At 38.0% G+C, this 18,432-nt stretch overlaps 1 protein-coding gene across 2 annotated transcripts in view; it reads right to left on the reverse strand.

The window, feature by feature from the left end:
- skap2 (src kinase associated phosphoprotein 2) overlaps window positions 1-18,432 on the reverse strand; it is a 298,277-nt gene that overhangs the window by 247,410 nt on the left and 32,435 nt on the right. For both annotated transcript variants that reach the window (XM_080205649.1, XM_080205640.1), the window contains exon 4: window positions 13,650-13,748. In XM_080205649.1, the coding sequence (XP_080061775.1) occupies window positions 13,650-13,748 (99 nt within the window). The remainder of the gene's footprint in view (window positions 1-13,649; window positions 13,749-18,432) is intronic.

Raw genomic sequence — 18,432 nt, forward strand, 5'->3', positions numbered from 1 at the left:
ATGCTGGGTTCTGCTATCAAGAATGGTGATGTTCATGGGAAGCCTCCTTTTCCTGTTAATTATCTAAAAGTGACCAGATTGCAGAATTTCTGATCTAATTCCTGGACTGTAGGATCATTTAGCTCTGTCTATATCATGCTGCTTCAGCAGTTTAGCATGCACATAGTCCTATATTGCCCCTTTACCACTTCATTTTTTAGTGTCCATGTTAATGCAACTGACATGTTCTCTTACATCCTCATTGAGCCAGTGCTGGTCCCCTCGCTTAAATAAAAGTACTACTTTTCAGAGGTCTGGCAGCACCTGAGAGAGAAACAAAGTTAACATTTCAAATCTGATATGATGCTTCAGAACCGACGGGTTTTGTATTGTTGAAAAAGGAGAAGGTAAAGAGGATGGTAATGATGCGATTAAGACACAAAGCATTCTTCCAGAGTAGGTGTTAATAGCTGAATAAAGGTCAGCACTGTCTAAAGCAAAGTGTGTTCCATTACATATTTGTCATTTAATCTCCCCCACTTATCCCTGATCATCTTTACTCCACTCACCCCTTCCAGCTTTTTCAAAAGATTAAAGCTTACCACATTCCTGATTTTCTTCAGTTCTGAAGTTTGCTTCTCTCTCCACAGGTGCTATGGAGAGAGAAGGTGATAGTGGATGCCTTGGTGATTATTTTCCAAACGTCGCTGGATTCCGGGGAAGTGCCGGAAGATTGGAAAGTGGCTAATGTTACGCCGTTGTTTAAGAAGGGTGGCAGGCAAAAGGCAGTGAATTATAGGCCGGTTAGTTTAACGTCTGTTGTAGGTAAAATGTTAGAATCCGTCATCAAGGAGGAAATAGCGAGGCACCTTGAGGGGAATTGTTTGATAGAGCAGACGCAGCACGGTTTCGTTAAGGGGAAGTCGTGTCTGACGAATTTATTGGAGTTCTATGAGGATGTGTCCAGGGCGGTGGATAGAGGACAGCCGGTGGATGTGGTCTTTCTTGATTTTCAGAAGGCGTTTGACAAGGTACCTCACAAGAGGTTATTACAGAAGGTCAGGGGGCATGGAGTTAGGGGTAGGGTGTTAGCGTGGATAGGGGATTGGCTGTCAAATAGGAGCCAGAGAGTGGGGGTCAACGGGTGCTATTCGGATTGGCGGTTGGTGACTAGTGGAGTGCCCCAGGGGTCGGTGCTGGGGCCTCAGCTATTTACCATTTATATAGGTGATCTGGAGGAGGGAACCGAGTGTATGGTGTCAAAATTTGCTGATGACACCAAGATTGGTGGAATGGCAAATTGTGCGGAGGGTGTGGAGAGTCTGCAGAAGGATCTAGATAGGCTGGGCGAATGGGCCAGGAACTGGCAAATGGAATTTAATGTTGGCAAATGTGAGGTTGTCCACTTTGGTAGGAATAATGGTAGGAAGGACTATTACTTACGTGGCGAAAAACTGCAGCATGCGACGGTGCAGAGGGACCTCGGGGTCCTTGTGCATGAGTCGCAAAAACCCAGCCTGCAGGTGCAGCAAGGCAAATGGGATGCTGGCCTTCATAGCGAGGGGGATTGAATATAAAAGTAGGGAGGTCTTGCTGCAGCTGTATAGGGCACTGGTGAGGCTGCAGCTGGAGTACTGTGTGCAGTTTTGGCCACCGCACTTACGCAAGGATATTTTGGCCTTGGAGGGAGTGCAGAGGTGGTTTACTAGGCTGATACCGGAGTTGAGGGGGTTGAGCTAAGAGGAGAGGCTGAATAAACTAGGCTTGTACTCGTTAGAGTTTAGAAGAATGAGGGGAGATCTCATTGAGACGTATAAGATGATGAATGGGATGGATAGGATAGAGGTGGAGAGGCTCTTCCCGCTCAGAAAGGATAGTAGGACTAGAAGGCACAGCCTCAAGATAAAGGGGGGGGCGGTTTAGAACGGAGTTGAGGAGGAACTTCTTCACTCAAAGGGTGGTGAATCTCTGGAATTCTCTGCCCGTTGAAGTGGTGGAGGCTGTCTCGCTAAATATTTTTAAGACGCGGGTTGATAGGTTTTTGATAAGCAAGGAGATTAAGGGTTATGGGGAGAGGGCGGGAATGTGGAACTGAGACACGACAGATCAGCCATGATCTTATTGAATGGTGGGGCAGGCTCGAGGGGCTAGATGGCCTACTCCTGCTCCTATTTCTCATGTTCTTATGCTGCCAAACATGAGTTTTTCTAGCATTCTGTTTTGTGTCAGATCTCCAGCATCTACAATATTTTGCTTTTATTGCTCACTTAACTTGATGACAAATATTGAATGAATAATATGCTGGACTGCAAGATTACCAACTTGCAGTCAACAACAAATCCATTGTTGCTCATGTTCCAAAGCACTCCACGGATAGTCCATTTTGAGGTACTAGAATTCTGAATCAATCGCATTCAGCACAATGGATTCCATCCTCAGTGTTAAGATGGGACTTTGACAGGCGTTACCACTGCAATGCTGTCATGGAAAGATACACCTGCAACAGCTAGATTGCTGAGAACAAGGTTAAGTAGACTTTCCCTCCCATTGGTTCTCACCACTGCCACAAGTCCTGTCTGGTAGAGATGTCCTCAGGATTTGGTCAGCTCAATCATTACTAATGTTAGCAAGCTGCTCTTGATAATAGGGTACATTTAGCATCCTTGTTACACTCTGCTTGTTCCAACTGATGTTCAACATGCAAGGCTATTGATTTATCAACTGACATAGCGCAATGGGTGGAAATCAAAAGAATGTTTCCTTCCTTGCATTTGATTTGGCACCATAACATCAATCCCAATGACTCCTAGATTAACTCCCTTTTAATTGTGCCACCACCTTCGGTAGGTTTGTCCTGTTGTTTATAATGGATGGTCATTATGAAATAGTAATGAAGGAGTGAGGACTGAAAGACATGATTCCATGAACTTGTCTATATCAGAATGTTGCTTGTCTAATTTGTTGGACAATTATCTCAATTTTGTTACAAGTCCACAAATGTTGGAAGGAGAGCTTTTCAGGCTTGATGGACTTATTGTGTCTTTTGTTTTATGCAGTCTTTGATCGATGCCAGGAAATCTGTACAGTTTTGTTATCTGTCACAGTTTGATACAACAGGGTGGCTGGCTAGGCTGTTCCAAAGAGAAATTAAGAGTCAATCACACTGCTCTGGGTCTGGGGGTCACATGTCAGCCAAACACGTCAAGGGTGGCATGTTTCCCTCCCTAAAGGAGATATGTGAACCAGATGAGTTTTCCAACAACTGGCAATTTCACGATCACCATTACCGAGACCAGATTTGAATCCATATTTATGTAATTAACCGAATTTAAATTTCCCAGCTGCTCTGGTGGGTTCTAAACATGACCGAAATTTGCCCACCTGGGACTAAGTCCTGAGCCAAAGGTGGGGACATGCCACATTTTCTGGCCCCCTCCTAATTACTTATTTATTCAAGGGTTTAGCACTGAATCCTGTGGCGGGACAGTCATGATGGTGCAAATCCTGCCATCATATCTGGATGCTATACTGAAAAGATGCCCAACATCACTGAACCATCATTGAAAAACGGTGGATGTCCTAAAGAACAATGATGGACAATGGTGATGCTGGAAGACATACCTCCTTGGTGACACTGAAGCTCCACCCCCCGACAGGTGCTCCCCTCGCCAACAGCTGTGGTGTTCCAGAGTCATTGACAACCTCCATCATAAACTCCAGAGGCAGCCTCATGTATTCTTTCAACTCTGCATGACACATTGTTCCAGACTTACTGGACCTGTGTGTTTTCTCACTGGGTCACAGGAAGTCTGTGTGCGGCAGGCACCAGTGAAAGGTGCTGTTGGACACTCACGCTGGTGTAAAAATGATTTTTAGGCCTTCTGCTGAATTCTTCAATGAAACTGCCAATAGTGACGTGGGAAAATTCCACCCAACGTCTTTATCATTAGCCAACTCCTCTCGATTATTAGTCTAATAGCATAACAATATTGCTATCATAAATTGGAGACACGCCTGCCATAATTGTTTCAATTTCCCACTGACTTCTGGTAGTTACTTATGAACGAATAAGGTACACTCAATTAAAAGGATAAAATTCAGTATACTTGTTGCACACGATTAATATGTTTTAATTTTGTTTAATTTCATGAAATAATTAACTCAAATATCAATTTCCAGCCTATATTTTGACTGAATTCTTTTTGATTACTCGTTATAAAATTCACTCAAATCAAAGTTGGATCTTTAGATGCAAATTTAAAAACCAGTACATCTCATTTCTACTACTTCATTATTTTTACCATAATGTTTGTTTATCACTCTGTAACCCAACAGCAACGCTACTTTCTCAGCTCCTGAACACTTTAGAGTATCTCTGTGCAAAGATCATGGTAAATAAGAAACAGTCACAGATTCTTGTTCTTTTTTTCCTGAAGTTAACTTTGAAAGAATAAATACTGCCATCACAACAAGGAGAATTTTGTCTTCAGTCTAGAATACTAATGGACAGTGATTCACTCCCTCTTAGAATCCATAGAATTCCCATAGTGCAGGAGGCAGCCATTTGGCCCATCAAGTCTGCACAAACTCATCTTACCCAGTCCAATCCCTATGTCCCTTCTCCATATCCCTATGCATTTATCATGGTCAAACCACGTAATACGCTCATCTTTAGACTGTGGGAGAAAACTGCAGCAACCTAAGAAAACCCACACAGATCTCCCCATGTGCAATCTCCCCATGGACAATTACCCAAGGTCAGAATCAAACTAGGGTCCCTGGTGCTGTGAGGCAGCTATGCTAACCACTGTGCCACCTTTCCCAATTCTATTTTTCCATTTGATAAATGTTGCAGATAAGTTAAGTTATAAATGCCCCCAAACGCCATGAATTTTAAATCAGGGTTTAATGATGTAAAAATTTGGGGGTGCAATTTATGACCCCCATTAAGTAATCCAGGCACCAAAATCACAAGCGCAACTGCTGGTTACACAATATAGTTATTGGGTGTGTAAATTCTATACACAAACATAAGTGTGCAAATCATATGTAAGGAGTAAAGAGACAACTATTTACATATCTAACTTGCCCACTGGATTTTCTTCAATAGTAAATGGATAGGCGGGAGAAACTTCAAAATGATACAAGAAAAGCCCAAGCAGTTGAACTGTCCACAGAATCCTAACCAACTATACCAGATATCAATTTCCTCAGTAGTATTCATTTTCTGGGCAGCTTAATTTTGGACCTTTCCAGCTGTCACCATGTCAATCAATGAAACAATAGAATTGTTAATCCTTCTGAGTTTTATCAATAAATAAGCTTGATCTGTCCATTGAGAAATTCTGTGCCATTATAAAACATATAGAGAATAAATACAACATCTATAGCATCATTATGATTGTTAACATCTTGCATGGACATCATTAGCCTAGCAAAACAGTTATAGGTCACAAACTTGAGGAAACAGAATAGAACTTCTGCAAATTATTTTTAAAATATTTAATGCAAAGTGATTCCAGGATATTATCTCAAGATTTTGGCATTATTAGCATCATGACAACAGTTAAAACCTACTCAAACTTTCCATTGAAATTTAAAATATAATCTGAACTCCAATTAGATTATACCCTTGTAATCATTTCTAGATAGCTGTTCATTTCTATTTAACATTAGAGAAATATCAAACCACAATATGCCAGAACATTGATTGTTCCCATTACAATGTAATGTATCACATTAATTATAGATACTGCCAATAATGATTTCCATATACTAAGCCTGCTCATCATTCTGAAAACATGGAAAGTTTCCAGTGCTCCACTCAGCAAATGTGATTCCATTTCAGAATATTCCGAGTGAATGCTGCAAAACATCCATAGCGACAGAAAGCTGACTTTAAAAAATCTTAAGGTTTGCACAGGAGGAAAAAAAACATGGTGGTATCAAAGTAGACTGATAAGCCATTAATTCTCATGTGAATAATGCGCTCATTACCTTGTTCTGCGAAAATCTCAAATGATTCATTAATCACCCCACAATTTCTCTTATGAAGTATAAGATCTGATGGCTTATGTTTAAAAAAAACTGATCCATAAATGCATCAGCAGGGTATACTTGTTGAACATAAACAATTAGCTGTGGCATGATTAAAGTTAAAATGAAAACATCCAACTCGAATCAGGTTCATAAACTCAAAACCATTAGCGTACTGTCAAATCTAATGGAAGAACTGTCTTAAGAGGTGAAAAGATGAAAAAAAGGACAAAAACACAGGCATCAATAAGTTTAAAAAACAATCCAATTTCAATTTGTCTTTACTGTTTGGTATAATAGAAGAGCACACCTTTTTTGCATCTGGTATTGGCTAGTAGACGTGGCTATAGAATCTCCATCAGTTTTCCTGACAAAGCTGTGGCAATTCCGAGCTGTAATTGAAATTCCATTAATCTGATGTACCCAGATTCGATACAGAAAAATCAAAACCTCATCCAGTGCTTTATCCGCTCACAATAACCTGCCAGTGAACTCTCCCTGTTAGCATGGAGCAAGTTATGATTTCACAATCAATCAGGCTTGTGGCCAGCCAAAAGGCAGATTGGTAACGGAGAGCCTGGCATTTATTTTTTTAGGCTTTGTCAGTTTCTGTAGGGGACCGTAGGCCTGGGGAGTCCATGCATTACCCTCCTTTGCTTGATTTAATTGCTGCCAGCAATCAAGAAGAGAAGAAGTGCCACTGAAGTGTGTGTGAATTACATTAGAAGATATAACGGATGTTTCTTTCCTACAGTACCTAATAAACCATAAAGAAACCCAAACACATATGGCTTGAGGGAATAACTGGAAAATTAGGTGGTCATTTGGGAATTGAGTGAACTTTTGAACTAGAGAGACTCAGACAGAGATTGAAAGAGAAAAGCAGGCGCAGAAATAAAAAGAACAAAATGGGTGTAAGTTTTTTGACCTTCACAGTACCTTGAAAATTATATCAGCATTATGAAAAATAATCTATTGTTTTTTAAGTTTGTAATTTACAAAGCCATTATATTTGTCTGAATGCGAACAAATACTAAAGGGCAAAAGCACAGACCTTACATAATTTGATTTGTATAAAGCTCTTCATGCGACCTCAACCTAATTGAGCTATTAATATATGCTTCCAAATACCTGGGGGGAGGGACTAGGTGGTGCTCTTTACAAATAGAGCAATTCTGGAAGCACAAATGTCATTCACATCTTGTCCACATAGAGACTGAAAAAAACACTATGTTCTTAATAGGTGCATAGAGGCAAGTAAGTATATTATAAACAACAAGCAATATTTCTTATGTAGCAGCATTCTGTAAATTTATATTAATCTCAGGTGGTGAAGCAAAGACGTATGCAATGATCAAGACAATGCTTGAGCTGCTACATCCCAAATGTGAGAAAATGTATAGTGAGAATCAAGGCGGTGAACAAGGCCTATAATACCAAAAATATCTACATTGGGTAATATGATTTAGCATGTAAATTGCAGCAATTTTAATATGTTGCATGATATAAAAGTGTAGTGTTGTGTGTGTTTGGGATGAAAGCTGAAAAGGCAATAGAAATGCCACAGACCTACTTCACAATTGACCCAGTCACGTTTAATCTCAGTTCCAAATGCAAAATCGTTGAAATCTGATGTTTTAACATGTTTAATATAGTGCAAATATAACTACAGACTGAAGGCATGGCTGTAAAGTACATCTCTGAGGCTGCTGATGCTTTGGATTATTTGTAGTTTGTATTACACATAGAAATCTAAAACCAGACAGCATGTTGATTTCCAACCAGGGCCACATCAAATTAACTGACTTTGGTCTCTCCAGAGTTACTCTGAACCAAGAGATAAATATACTGGATATAATTAATATAATTAGGGACTGATAACCACCAAGTATCATCCGATTCCAAAGGAATTTTAAAGAGGTGCCATTTTCAATTCATAAGTTGACCAAAAGATATCCTGATAATTGCAAGTAATAAATTATACCAGGCATTTAATATTATTCATGTTTGAATGTTCACAACACAACAGTTAAATTAGTTAAACATGGTTAATGATACTGCAATACTACAAAAATATTCTAATTATGACATTTGAAACCATCCATTTGAAGACCAATATCAAATCAAATTACATCATAGGAAAATGGGACAGGAGAAGTAGGCCATTCATCCCCTCAACCAGACCTTGACTGATCTTCTCCCGCAACACCGTTTTTTTGCACTATTCTCTTATCTCTTGATATCTTTAATATTTAGAAACCAATCCTATAAATATGTGTGGCTGAACTTCCACAGCTCTCTGGGGTAGAGAATTCCTAAAGTTACCTGAAATGCTTGTTGAAAATTTTGTAACAATTGTAGATGAGAATGTGTTAAATTCAACAATTAAAATAGCATGCAATTTTGAGTAAGTTACAACATTAAGGAGTAGTTCCATCTGAGTTGCAAACCAAAGAGAAAAAAGGTATGGGTATGCACCTAAGCTATATCCCCCTTGATGACTGAGCATTTCTGAATTCATTCTGATACAGTGTGGTAACTACGTACTTTCTTTTAATAACATGAGGAAAATTTCCAGCAAAAGACTGTTCAATATATTATTTTCATGCAGCAGTTTATATTACTACAGTGTTTGTGCCAATACAAATTGCATTAATTGTACCACAGAATGCTATTTTCCCACTTGTAGATCTTTTGCCGTTGCTTTATAAATATGATTTTACAAGTATCAATTTCACACTGTACTACTTTTGGAAACAGTAAAATTGATACATGCATTGATCTCTAGTTAGGCAATGCATGCTTTAAATTACTTACACATTGCTCTACCTGCTGGTGATACTACTTTCCTGTTCAAAAGAGCTCATTATCCAGGAATTTTTTTTTAAGTACACTCCCAGTCATAAACAGCACCCTTTTTATTAAATAGATCATTTTCACACCAACAGATAATCATAAAATCTTATAGTACAGAAGGAGGCTATTTGGCCTGTCATGCCTATGCAAACCCTTTGAAAGAATTGTCTAATTTAATCCCACATTTCAGTTCTTTTGCCCCATCATGCACATTAGTCCTCTTCAAGTACATGTATTTTGAAAATGACTATGGAATCTGATTCCACCACATTTTCACAGCATACACTTCAAGTCTTCACAAATCTGAAGAAATTTCTCATTTCCTCTCTAGTGCCTTTGGCAATTATTTTAATTTTATGACCTCTGGTTATTGGCCCTCTGCCAAAGAAAATGCTCTCTTCCTACTTGCGCTATTAAAAGCCCTCATATTTATATACATCTAAGCCATACGTTAAAAACTTCCCTGCTCCAAGGAGAACAATTTCTACTGAATTGAACTCTTGGATCCATGGCATCATTTTGCCTGAAGAATCAGCAGACATAAGTCAAAGACTTGTCATCAGGCAGAGCTCTCAAGGAATGGATTAATTCTGCTAAACCGCCTTGATATCCATTACAAAGACTTAGCACCATTCCTAAAGATTGGCACCCAGAATTGTATAATACTCCACCCAATACCTTAAGTGGTTTGTCAAGGAATTGCAAATGTGCATCCCCAGGTCCTTCTGCGCTTACAACCCCTTCAAAATAGAACAATTTAGATAACATTGCTGCTTCATGTTTTTTCTCTCAAAAGGTATCACTTCACATATTAAATTGCATATTTACTAACTTCTAAACTGCATGCCCTTTTCCCAAGTGCAGGCGATTTTATATTCAATAACAAATTCACTAATCCTACCAAGGCAGGAGAACCATACTATGCAAATTCCTCCAGTCAGAAAATACTGTTACCACTACTCTCTGTCTCCCATCTCTTGGACAATAACATACTCAAGATACCACTATCCCTTTAAGAATACAATTTTCTATTTTCCAAATAAGCCTGTTACATGGTGTGCTGTCAAATTTGAAAGTTCATATATATAACTACAACATTATTGTAATCAACCCTCTTGTTTCTTTGAAACAAGTCAAATAAGCTTAGTCAAACATGAATTACTGTCAACAAATCCATACTGGATGTCCTTTATTAACCCATGCTTTTCCCCCACAGAGAAGTAATTGTGCTTGACTACGGATTCTGTAGTTTCCCCAACACTGGTGTTAGCCCGATTGGCCTGTAGTTGCCCAAGTTTATTCCTCTCCATTCTTGAGCAGTGAAAAAATTGCAATCTCCCGGAGGTCTGACACTACTCGCATATCCAGAGTGGATTAAAATATTGTGGTCAGAGTTTCTTCCATCTCCACGTGAATTTAATAGAGATTATATAGTAGGCATATTGATGCTAATTGCGATGGCCTTGTGGTATTATCGCTAGATTATTAATCCAAAAACTCAGCTGTCTTGGGGACTGGGATTCAAATTCGCACCATGGCAGATGTTGGGGTTTGAATTCAATAAAAAATATCTAGAATTAAGAATATACTGATGGTCATGAAGCCATTGTCAATTGTCGGAAAAACCCATCTGGTTCACTAATGTCCTTTAGGGAAGGAAATCTGCTGTCCTTACCTGGTCTCGCCTACATCTGACTTCAGAGCCACCACAATGTGGTTGACTCTCAAATGCCCTCGGGCAACTAGGGATGAACAATAAATGTTGGCCAGCCAGAGACACTCATAAATGAACAGAAAAGAGCAAAAGTTATAAGAGCCTAAACTTAATGTACAAGTTTAAACACATATCTTACTGCAAGTAATGACACAATTTATTCGCTTCTCCACTGCACTTCCATTTTAATAAGCTCAAGATCAAATGGTTGAAAATTTCTACACAATTGCGGAGACTTAAATCCAGCAAGAACAACACCAGATTTACACATGACTTGAACTTCAAAATCAACGATTTGCAAAGTCAACATGGTGCGAATCGGACAGGGTTTCAAACTGTGTATTTGACCCATAAAGATCAATTTTCTACTGATCTCATTTGGCTAAAATTGCAGCTTTAGATTTTGCAGAGTACTATTTTTTAAAAAGGCTGGTGGTTCTCCAATTAAGTTCCTCATATGGCGATAAGAAATTAAAATCTTGTTATTGCTTTTCACACACTATATTAATTAAAGCATAAAGAATAATGCAGTATATGTAAGCAGAGATGAAAACTAGATATTATCAATTAACATACATAAGAAATAGGAGTAGACCACATGACCATGAGTTGAGCCTGCTCCACCATTCAATTCAGTAATGGCTGATTTTGGGCTTCAGCTACACTCCCCTGCCTCCTTTTTGTATTACTTGATTCTCTTCAGATACCAAAATCTGATTATCCCAGCCTTAAACATATTCAATGATTGAGCATACACAACCCTTCGGAGTAGAGAATTCCAAAAATTCACCTCCTTTGCAAGTATTTTCTCCTCACCTCAGTCATGAATAATCAGCCCCTTATCCTGGACTGTGCCCGTGCTTTGGATTTCCTAACCAATGGAAACAACCTGTGTCTCGCCTTTCATACCCTTCAGAACCTTGTATATTCCAATGAAATTGTCTCCAATTCTTCTAGACTCCAGAGAATATTATCTCTATTTACTTAGTTTCTCATCATTGGACAACCACCTTATCCCAGTGACCAGGTTAGTGAACCTTCACTAACTGCCTCCAACACAAGTATATTCTTCTTTAAATATGGAGACCAAAATTGTAGAGCATTCCAGGTGTGGCCTCACCAAAAACTTACACAATTGTTGCAAGACTTCTTTATTCTTATACTTCTATCCATTTGCAATAAAGCCACCATGACATTTGCCTTCTTAATTACTTGCTGCATCTGCATGCTATGTTTATACACTCATTGTACAGTGTACCCAAGTCTCTTCGAACATCAATACTTAAGTTTCAAAATTTTTTTAAAAATTATGCATTCTTTATGACTTCCCTACATTATATTCCATCTTGTTGTCTATTCATTTACTGTATCTTTTTGCAGCCTTTATCTATCCTTGTCGCAGCTTACATTTTAACCTAGCTTTGTATCATCAGCAATTGTTGTAATCATGTTTCTAACATGAATTGATTGGGAAGATTTTACTGATGAATACTTCTGTTGTGAGCCCTTACTCACTGGAAGCATACATTGAAAAACAATGGAAAGTCACAGATGATTTTGCAATACACATTCCCAGCAGATTGGTTTTGTAAAACGCATCAGTTAGGAATGAAACAAGGTTGTAAAGACCTATCATTATGCTGCACAAACTGAATATCATATTTTAAGCATTATAAGTCCACAAACCTTGCTCAAAACATGTTCCTTCATCCCAATTAGAAACTTTATTTCAACTTTTGGTTGAAGTATGAAGATATATTGTTACTATTAATATATATTTGATGCCATTTCTTATTTTATGCACAATCCTGTTAAATGCATAAACACAAGATATAAAGATTATATACCAGGAATTAAGATACCATCTAACCACATTTTTCAGTTTTTATTTTTTATTTAAGTTTGCTGAAGATCCTGGAAATCCTCCTTGATTGAAACATTTGATATAAAATTCTCACCAGATATAGGACTCACAGGCTACAATTTCAGTCTGCTTAAAAACAGTTTATTGTGAGCATTTCAATTGTGATCACAGGAAATTTTAAATGAATGAAATTGCAATCTATTTCACAAAGGTGACATTAGCAGAGGAAAATGAAACAAATGTGTCCCCACTCCTCAGTGACAAAAATTTCAATGACTCTGAAGTCTAAACTGCAATATATTTGATGAGTGAATGTACTTAGCTGATCTCAGTTATGGATCTACTCAACAAACTCATGAGATAAGTATAACAAAGACCCATTATTTATTACCTGGTTGATTTCCAGGATGTAGTTTATTTCTTAGATCCATTTCAAAAAGACCATGCACCATATAATTTAATAATATAGTACTGCTTCCTTCTATTTTATTTTCAGGCAATTTTTTCCCTCGTTCATACAGGCTTTGAATAAACAATCGTTGCTGGATAAAAATTCTACGAAAGGGTTAATTGTAACATTCATGGTTTAGTTTCCATATAGAGAGTCAGGACCAACAGTTTATGCAAAATAAACTGCAGGACAGGGACAACTATATAATCCATGATATCTCTGTTGAGTTGCATCACATTTGGATTGTTTTTAAACAAGTCCTTCACCTGCCTTCCAGTTGTACAAAATTTTATATATATAGACCATATTTAGTATGCTGAAAAAATGTTATTTTATGCCATTTCCTAGTGATCTTCCTGTTCTGCTGGCAAGATTTGCATACTACTTCAGTTGGAATATGACAATTAGAAAAAAGTGATACTAAAAACTAACCTATTTAATATATTTTGGGAAAATATATTATATACAAGCTTAATGAGTACAATTTAACCTGAGCTTCATATTAAGGCCAAGTTTTTGTCCTTTAACAGTACATTTTTTTTTCTTGATTGTATACACTTTGAATACCACTAGAGAGAGCTCTTCAATTCCTCATAGCTGCTTTCCAATGGCAACCCAATTCAAAGTCATTGTAAAATTACCTCTTGCCTGGTTTTACTCAAGAACTTTATCAAGCCTGAGATGCAGATTTTATAGTTGCTAAAAATAAACTGACAAAAAAACATACAAAGATATGCAATATCACATACCATCAGCTGCAGCTTCCTCATGGTTATCGTAACGTTCAGATGCCAGTGAAATACCATCTCCCGAAGGTTCTTCACAGCTGTCAGAATCATCCGATCCACCTACAAAATAATTAAAAATTTAAGCACAATTAACATTCCATGTTAATATGCACGAGAGAAATGTTCATTAAAGTTTAATAAAATTCAATTTAATATAACATTAAAATTCATTGATATAGCAAGTTTATTTGATGACGGCAAATAAGGAGTTAAAAGCAGTATGTACATGCACACTCACACTAGCCAGCAGATAGTAAACCTTGATATTTGCTCTTGAAATGGGACAGGTTGCATTTGTTGCCCGAAGGCTATTCATTCCAACTGCAAAAACTAAAAGGTAGAAAGAGAAATGCTGCAATTTCACTGCCTAAATGGGAGGTTACCAAACTAACTTCAAGGTTTTTTTTCTATTTTCAAGGGATGCGTGCTTTGTTGACTAGGCTAGCATCCCTAATTGCTCAAGAAGTTTGTCTATCTGCCTTATTAGCAGGCAATGCGGTTAGATCAATTTAGAAACAGGCATGTCACTGAGTATTCAAAGTATCTGTCTGTTTCAAGTAGAAGGCCTATTTTAAAATGCAAATTTGGGCCCTATGACATAAATAGAACTCTTATTAGTATCATTGATGGGAAGATGTACCATACAGGCTCCAATCAGTTTAATGCGCGGCAGAGCCAAAAACCAACCAAACGCAAGCACTGAACTATTACTTCAGCTCCTTTGGTTCGACAATCATGCAGCTCACCAATCCTCCTCCACACACACACAGCTTTCTGGCAAGTTTAGCACCTTGTAGTTCACCTGCAAAATTTAATTGAGGTCTTGACCTCAAAATCATTGGGAATTTTACCACTAGAACAAGTGGCCAGCCAGCACATTATGCCAGTCATCAGCCAGGAATCAAAATTAGCTCCCCCTAAAACAAACTGTCAATACAATTCATATTAAAAAAGGCATTTTGGAAATATTCAAGAACAGCAACAGAACCTCTCCTGGACATATTACTATTAGTATAAAAAGGATATCATAAGAGGGTTCAGACAAAAAAGAGAGATTTCCAGGATTTAGGGTTCAATGAAGTGTTGAATGTATTTTTATTAGAGAGAAAATTGAAAGGATATGTAACCCACTTATGTAAAATAATGACAGGCATGGATAATTTAGGCACAAGCAGCTTAATTTAAATTGATTGCCAAAAAGGACATAAGAACAGAAGTAGTTTTCCCTACTTAATGTCAAATATGAAAAAAGATCTCATTAAAAATAGTTAATACTACATTGATTAACCCCTTTAAAAGAGAACGAGATGAAATATCTGGTTAAGAACGAATGTTGCAAATTTGGGCTCAGATGGTCAAATATACAATGGCTCTAGTGCTGTAGGAACCATGGAAATACTGCTGATATACAACTTGTTTGGGTTGCAATCCTCCTACAAGTGAAATGGAGATACAATGCTGTTTTGCCTAATAAGATTGTCATTGTAGCATAAATGCAGGCTGAATCTGAAGTTGGAGACCTGCCTGATAGTGAAACAAACAGTAGCAAGCCTCTCTGAAGGAAATCACATATCACTTCATTTTAGAGTCAGTTCAAGTACAATACACAAGTCTGATGACAGTGCAAAGCCAAAACTGTTTCATATCAAGACTAAACTGGAGTGTAAACTTATTATAATTACATCTTTATATTGATATCTAAAGTTTTTTCTAAGTTACTTTGGAAATATCATTGAAGTTTAATTATCCTTCATGTTTAAAAGTGGTAACAATTGGATTTGAAAGATTCAATGAAGTTGGTAGAGTCTAAGGCAAAGCAAATGTGGATGTATAAATAACCATCAGATATTCCAATACAATTTTATTGTGCATGAGAAGAAACAAGATCCAGACTGAGTAAAAGGATAGCAATATAAATTGTATGACATAAATGCAATGCAAATAGCATAAATAAAGGGTGCATTATGTGAGTATGCTGAAGCTTTAGTTCAACCATGAGAAGATGGCCATACCATCTTACATGAACATAAGGGGAACACCACAATTGATTTTACAGCTGCCAGCATTTGATGGAGAAGATTGCATTTCCTCATTTTCACAGAAAACAAATGCATCAAGGTAGAGTTAAATATTCAGCCACAGTTTTTAGGGAAACTTGGAAACACAGGAAATACTGCAAATTAAATGACTTGACAGTAGTTGATTGGTCCTGAATATAGGAGATCCTTGAAAAGCTAAGGCATGCAAAATACATGAAAAGTCCCAGCTTGTCCAAAGGTCACTGACAGTTTTATGATAGAAGGAAGCCATAAAGCTCTCTGCAGCAATATTTTGGTCATGAACTGTCCCAATCAGCCAAACTTGGTGCATTTAACAAACTGAAAGTCAGTTAGCTAGTCAGAATTATACCTAGTAGTTTGCAGTAAACAGACGTGATCAACAGATCATGGAATAGAGAATTCTATTGTTTATTTGAGTGCAAGAATCTTCTATGCAAATGACCATACTACAGCAATTGAGAAAGAATGCAGTATAGCATGTAAACAAGTTGTTTGTTTCTCTATTACAAATATTTTGGAGTATATTCAGATCACAAAAACTGATTTCGCTCAACTCTATTCAATACACAAAATGGTTATTTCCTCCAATATATCTGCAATTCAATACTCCACGAAACATAAACCAGTGAAATGATTCAGCAAATGATTAAGAGGGGCTAACCAATGAAACGTGACTCATTGAGATTGTTGATTGGAGTTAAGCAGAGGTACTCCCAAGGACTTCTTCAAAGAGGTGAGGATAGTAATGTGACGCATTCCATGTACTATCAAAGTATAGAGGCAGAATTGGCTTAGAACTTTAAAAAAAATGGAAGATGGAAACTTGTTCAGAAGTGGAGGGGCAAATATCTATTCAACATGGAGGGTGGTGGAAAGAACAACTTTTGGCATTTTAAAAGAGTAAATTGCTGCTGCCAATTTTTTTTAAAATGTTCTTTCAGGTATCTTTGTTACTTTTAGATCACTGACATGATTACAAGAGCAAAATACTGCAGATACTAGAAACCCAAAACAAAAATAGGTATCCACCTATCTGACAGATGCTGCCAGACCTACAGCGATATTTCCAGCATTTTCTGTTTTTATATCACTGATTTCTGACACGTATCCAAATGAAAGTTCTCATTCTATTTCTTTGAGGTCATAGATGAAAACAGGCCCTTCAGCCCAACTCGTCCATGCCTTTTTTAAAAAGAACCCTAAACTACTCCCAATTGCCTGCATTTAGTCCATATCCCTCTACACCCATCTTACCCATGTAACTGTCTAGATTGTACCTCTCTATACGAGTACCTCTGGCAGCTTGTTCCAGATACTCACCACCCTCTGTGTGAAACAATTGCCCCTCTGGACCCTTTTCCATCTCTCCCCTTTCACCTCTAGTTTTAGACTCCCCTATCTAGCTGATCTATGCCCCTTATTACTTTATAGATCTCTATAAGATCACCCCTCACCCTTTTACGCTCCAGAGAAAAAGGTCCCAGTCTATCCAGCGTCTCCTTGTAACTTAAGAACACAAGAAATAGGAACAGGAGTAGGCCATCTAGCCCTTCGAGCCTGCCCTGCCATTCAATAAGATCATGGCTGATCTGTCGTGGCTCAGTTCCACATTCCTGCCCTCTCTCCATAACCCTTAATCCCCTCTCTTATCAAAAACCCATCAACCCGCGTCTTAAAAATATTTAGCGAGGTATCCTCTAGTAAATCTCTTCTGCACTCTTTCTAGTTTAATAATATCCTTTCTATAGTAGGGTGACCAGACCTATATACAGTATTCCAAGTGTGGCCTTACCAGTGTCTTGTACAACTTCAACAAGATGTCCCAACTCCTGTATTCAATGTTCTGGCCAATAAAACCAAGCATGCTGAATGCCTTCTTCACCACTCTGTCCACCTGTGACTCCACTTTCAAGGAGCTAAGAACACTTACCCCTATATGTCTTTGTTCTGTAACTCTCCCCAATGCCTTACCATTAACTAAGTCCTGCCCTGGTTCAATCTACCAAAATGCATCACCTTGCATTTATCATTCATCAGCCCATTGGCCCAATTGATCAAGATCCTATTGCAATCGAAGATGACCTTCTTCATTGTCCACTATGCCACCAATATTGATGTCATCTGCAAACTTACTAACCATACCTCCTATATTCTCATCCAAATTCAATTAATTTAAATGACAAATAACAGTGGACCCAGCACTGATCCCTGAGGCACACTGCTGGTCAAAGGCCTCCAGTTTGAGAAACAATCCTCTGGCTTCTGTCATCAAGCCAGTTTTGTATCCATTTAGATACCTCACCCTGGATCCTGTGAGATTTAAACTTATGCAACAACCTACATGCAGTACCTTGTCAAAGGCCTTGTTAAAGTCCGTGTAGACAACATTAACTGCACTGCTTTCATTTACCATCTTCGTTCCGGCTCCAAAAAACTCAATCAAATTTATGAGACATGATTTCCCACTCGCAAAGCCATGCTGACTATCCCTAATCAGTCCTTATGTCTCTAAATGCCTGTGGATGCTGTCTCTCAAAATACCTTCCAACAATTTACCGACCACAGATGTGAGGCTCACTGGCCTGTAGTTCCAAGGCTTTTCCCTCCAGCTCTTTTTAAACAAAGGCACGTTTGCCACCCTCGAATCTTCAATACTCATGATAAACTACAGACAGTGAATATGG

This window comes from Carcharhinus amblyrhynchos, chromosome 2 (assembly GCF_965287045.1).
Source record: "Carcharhinus amblyrhynchos chromosome 2, sCarAmb.v2.hapA, whole genome shotgun sequence".
NCBI lineage: Eukaryota > Metazoa > Chordata > Chondrichthyes > Carcharhiniformes > Carcharhinidae > Carcharhinus > Carcharhinus amblyrhynchos.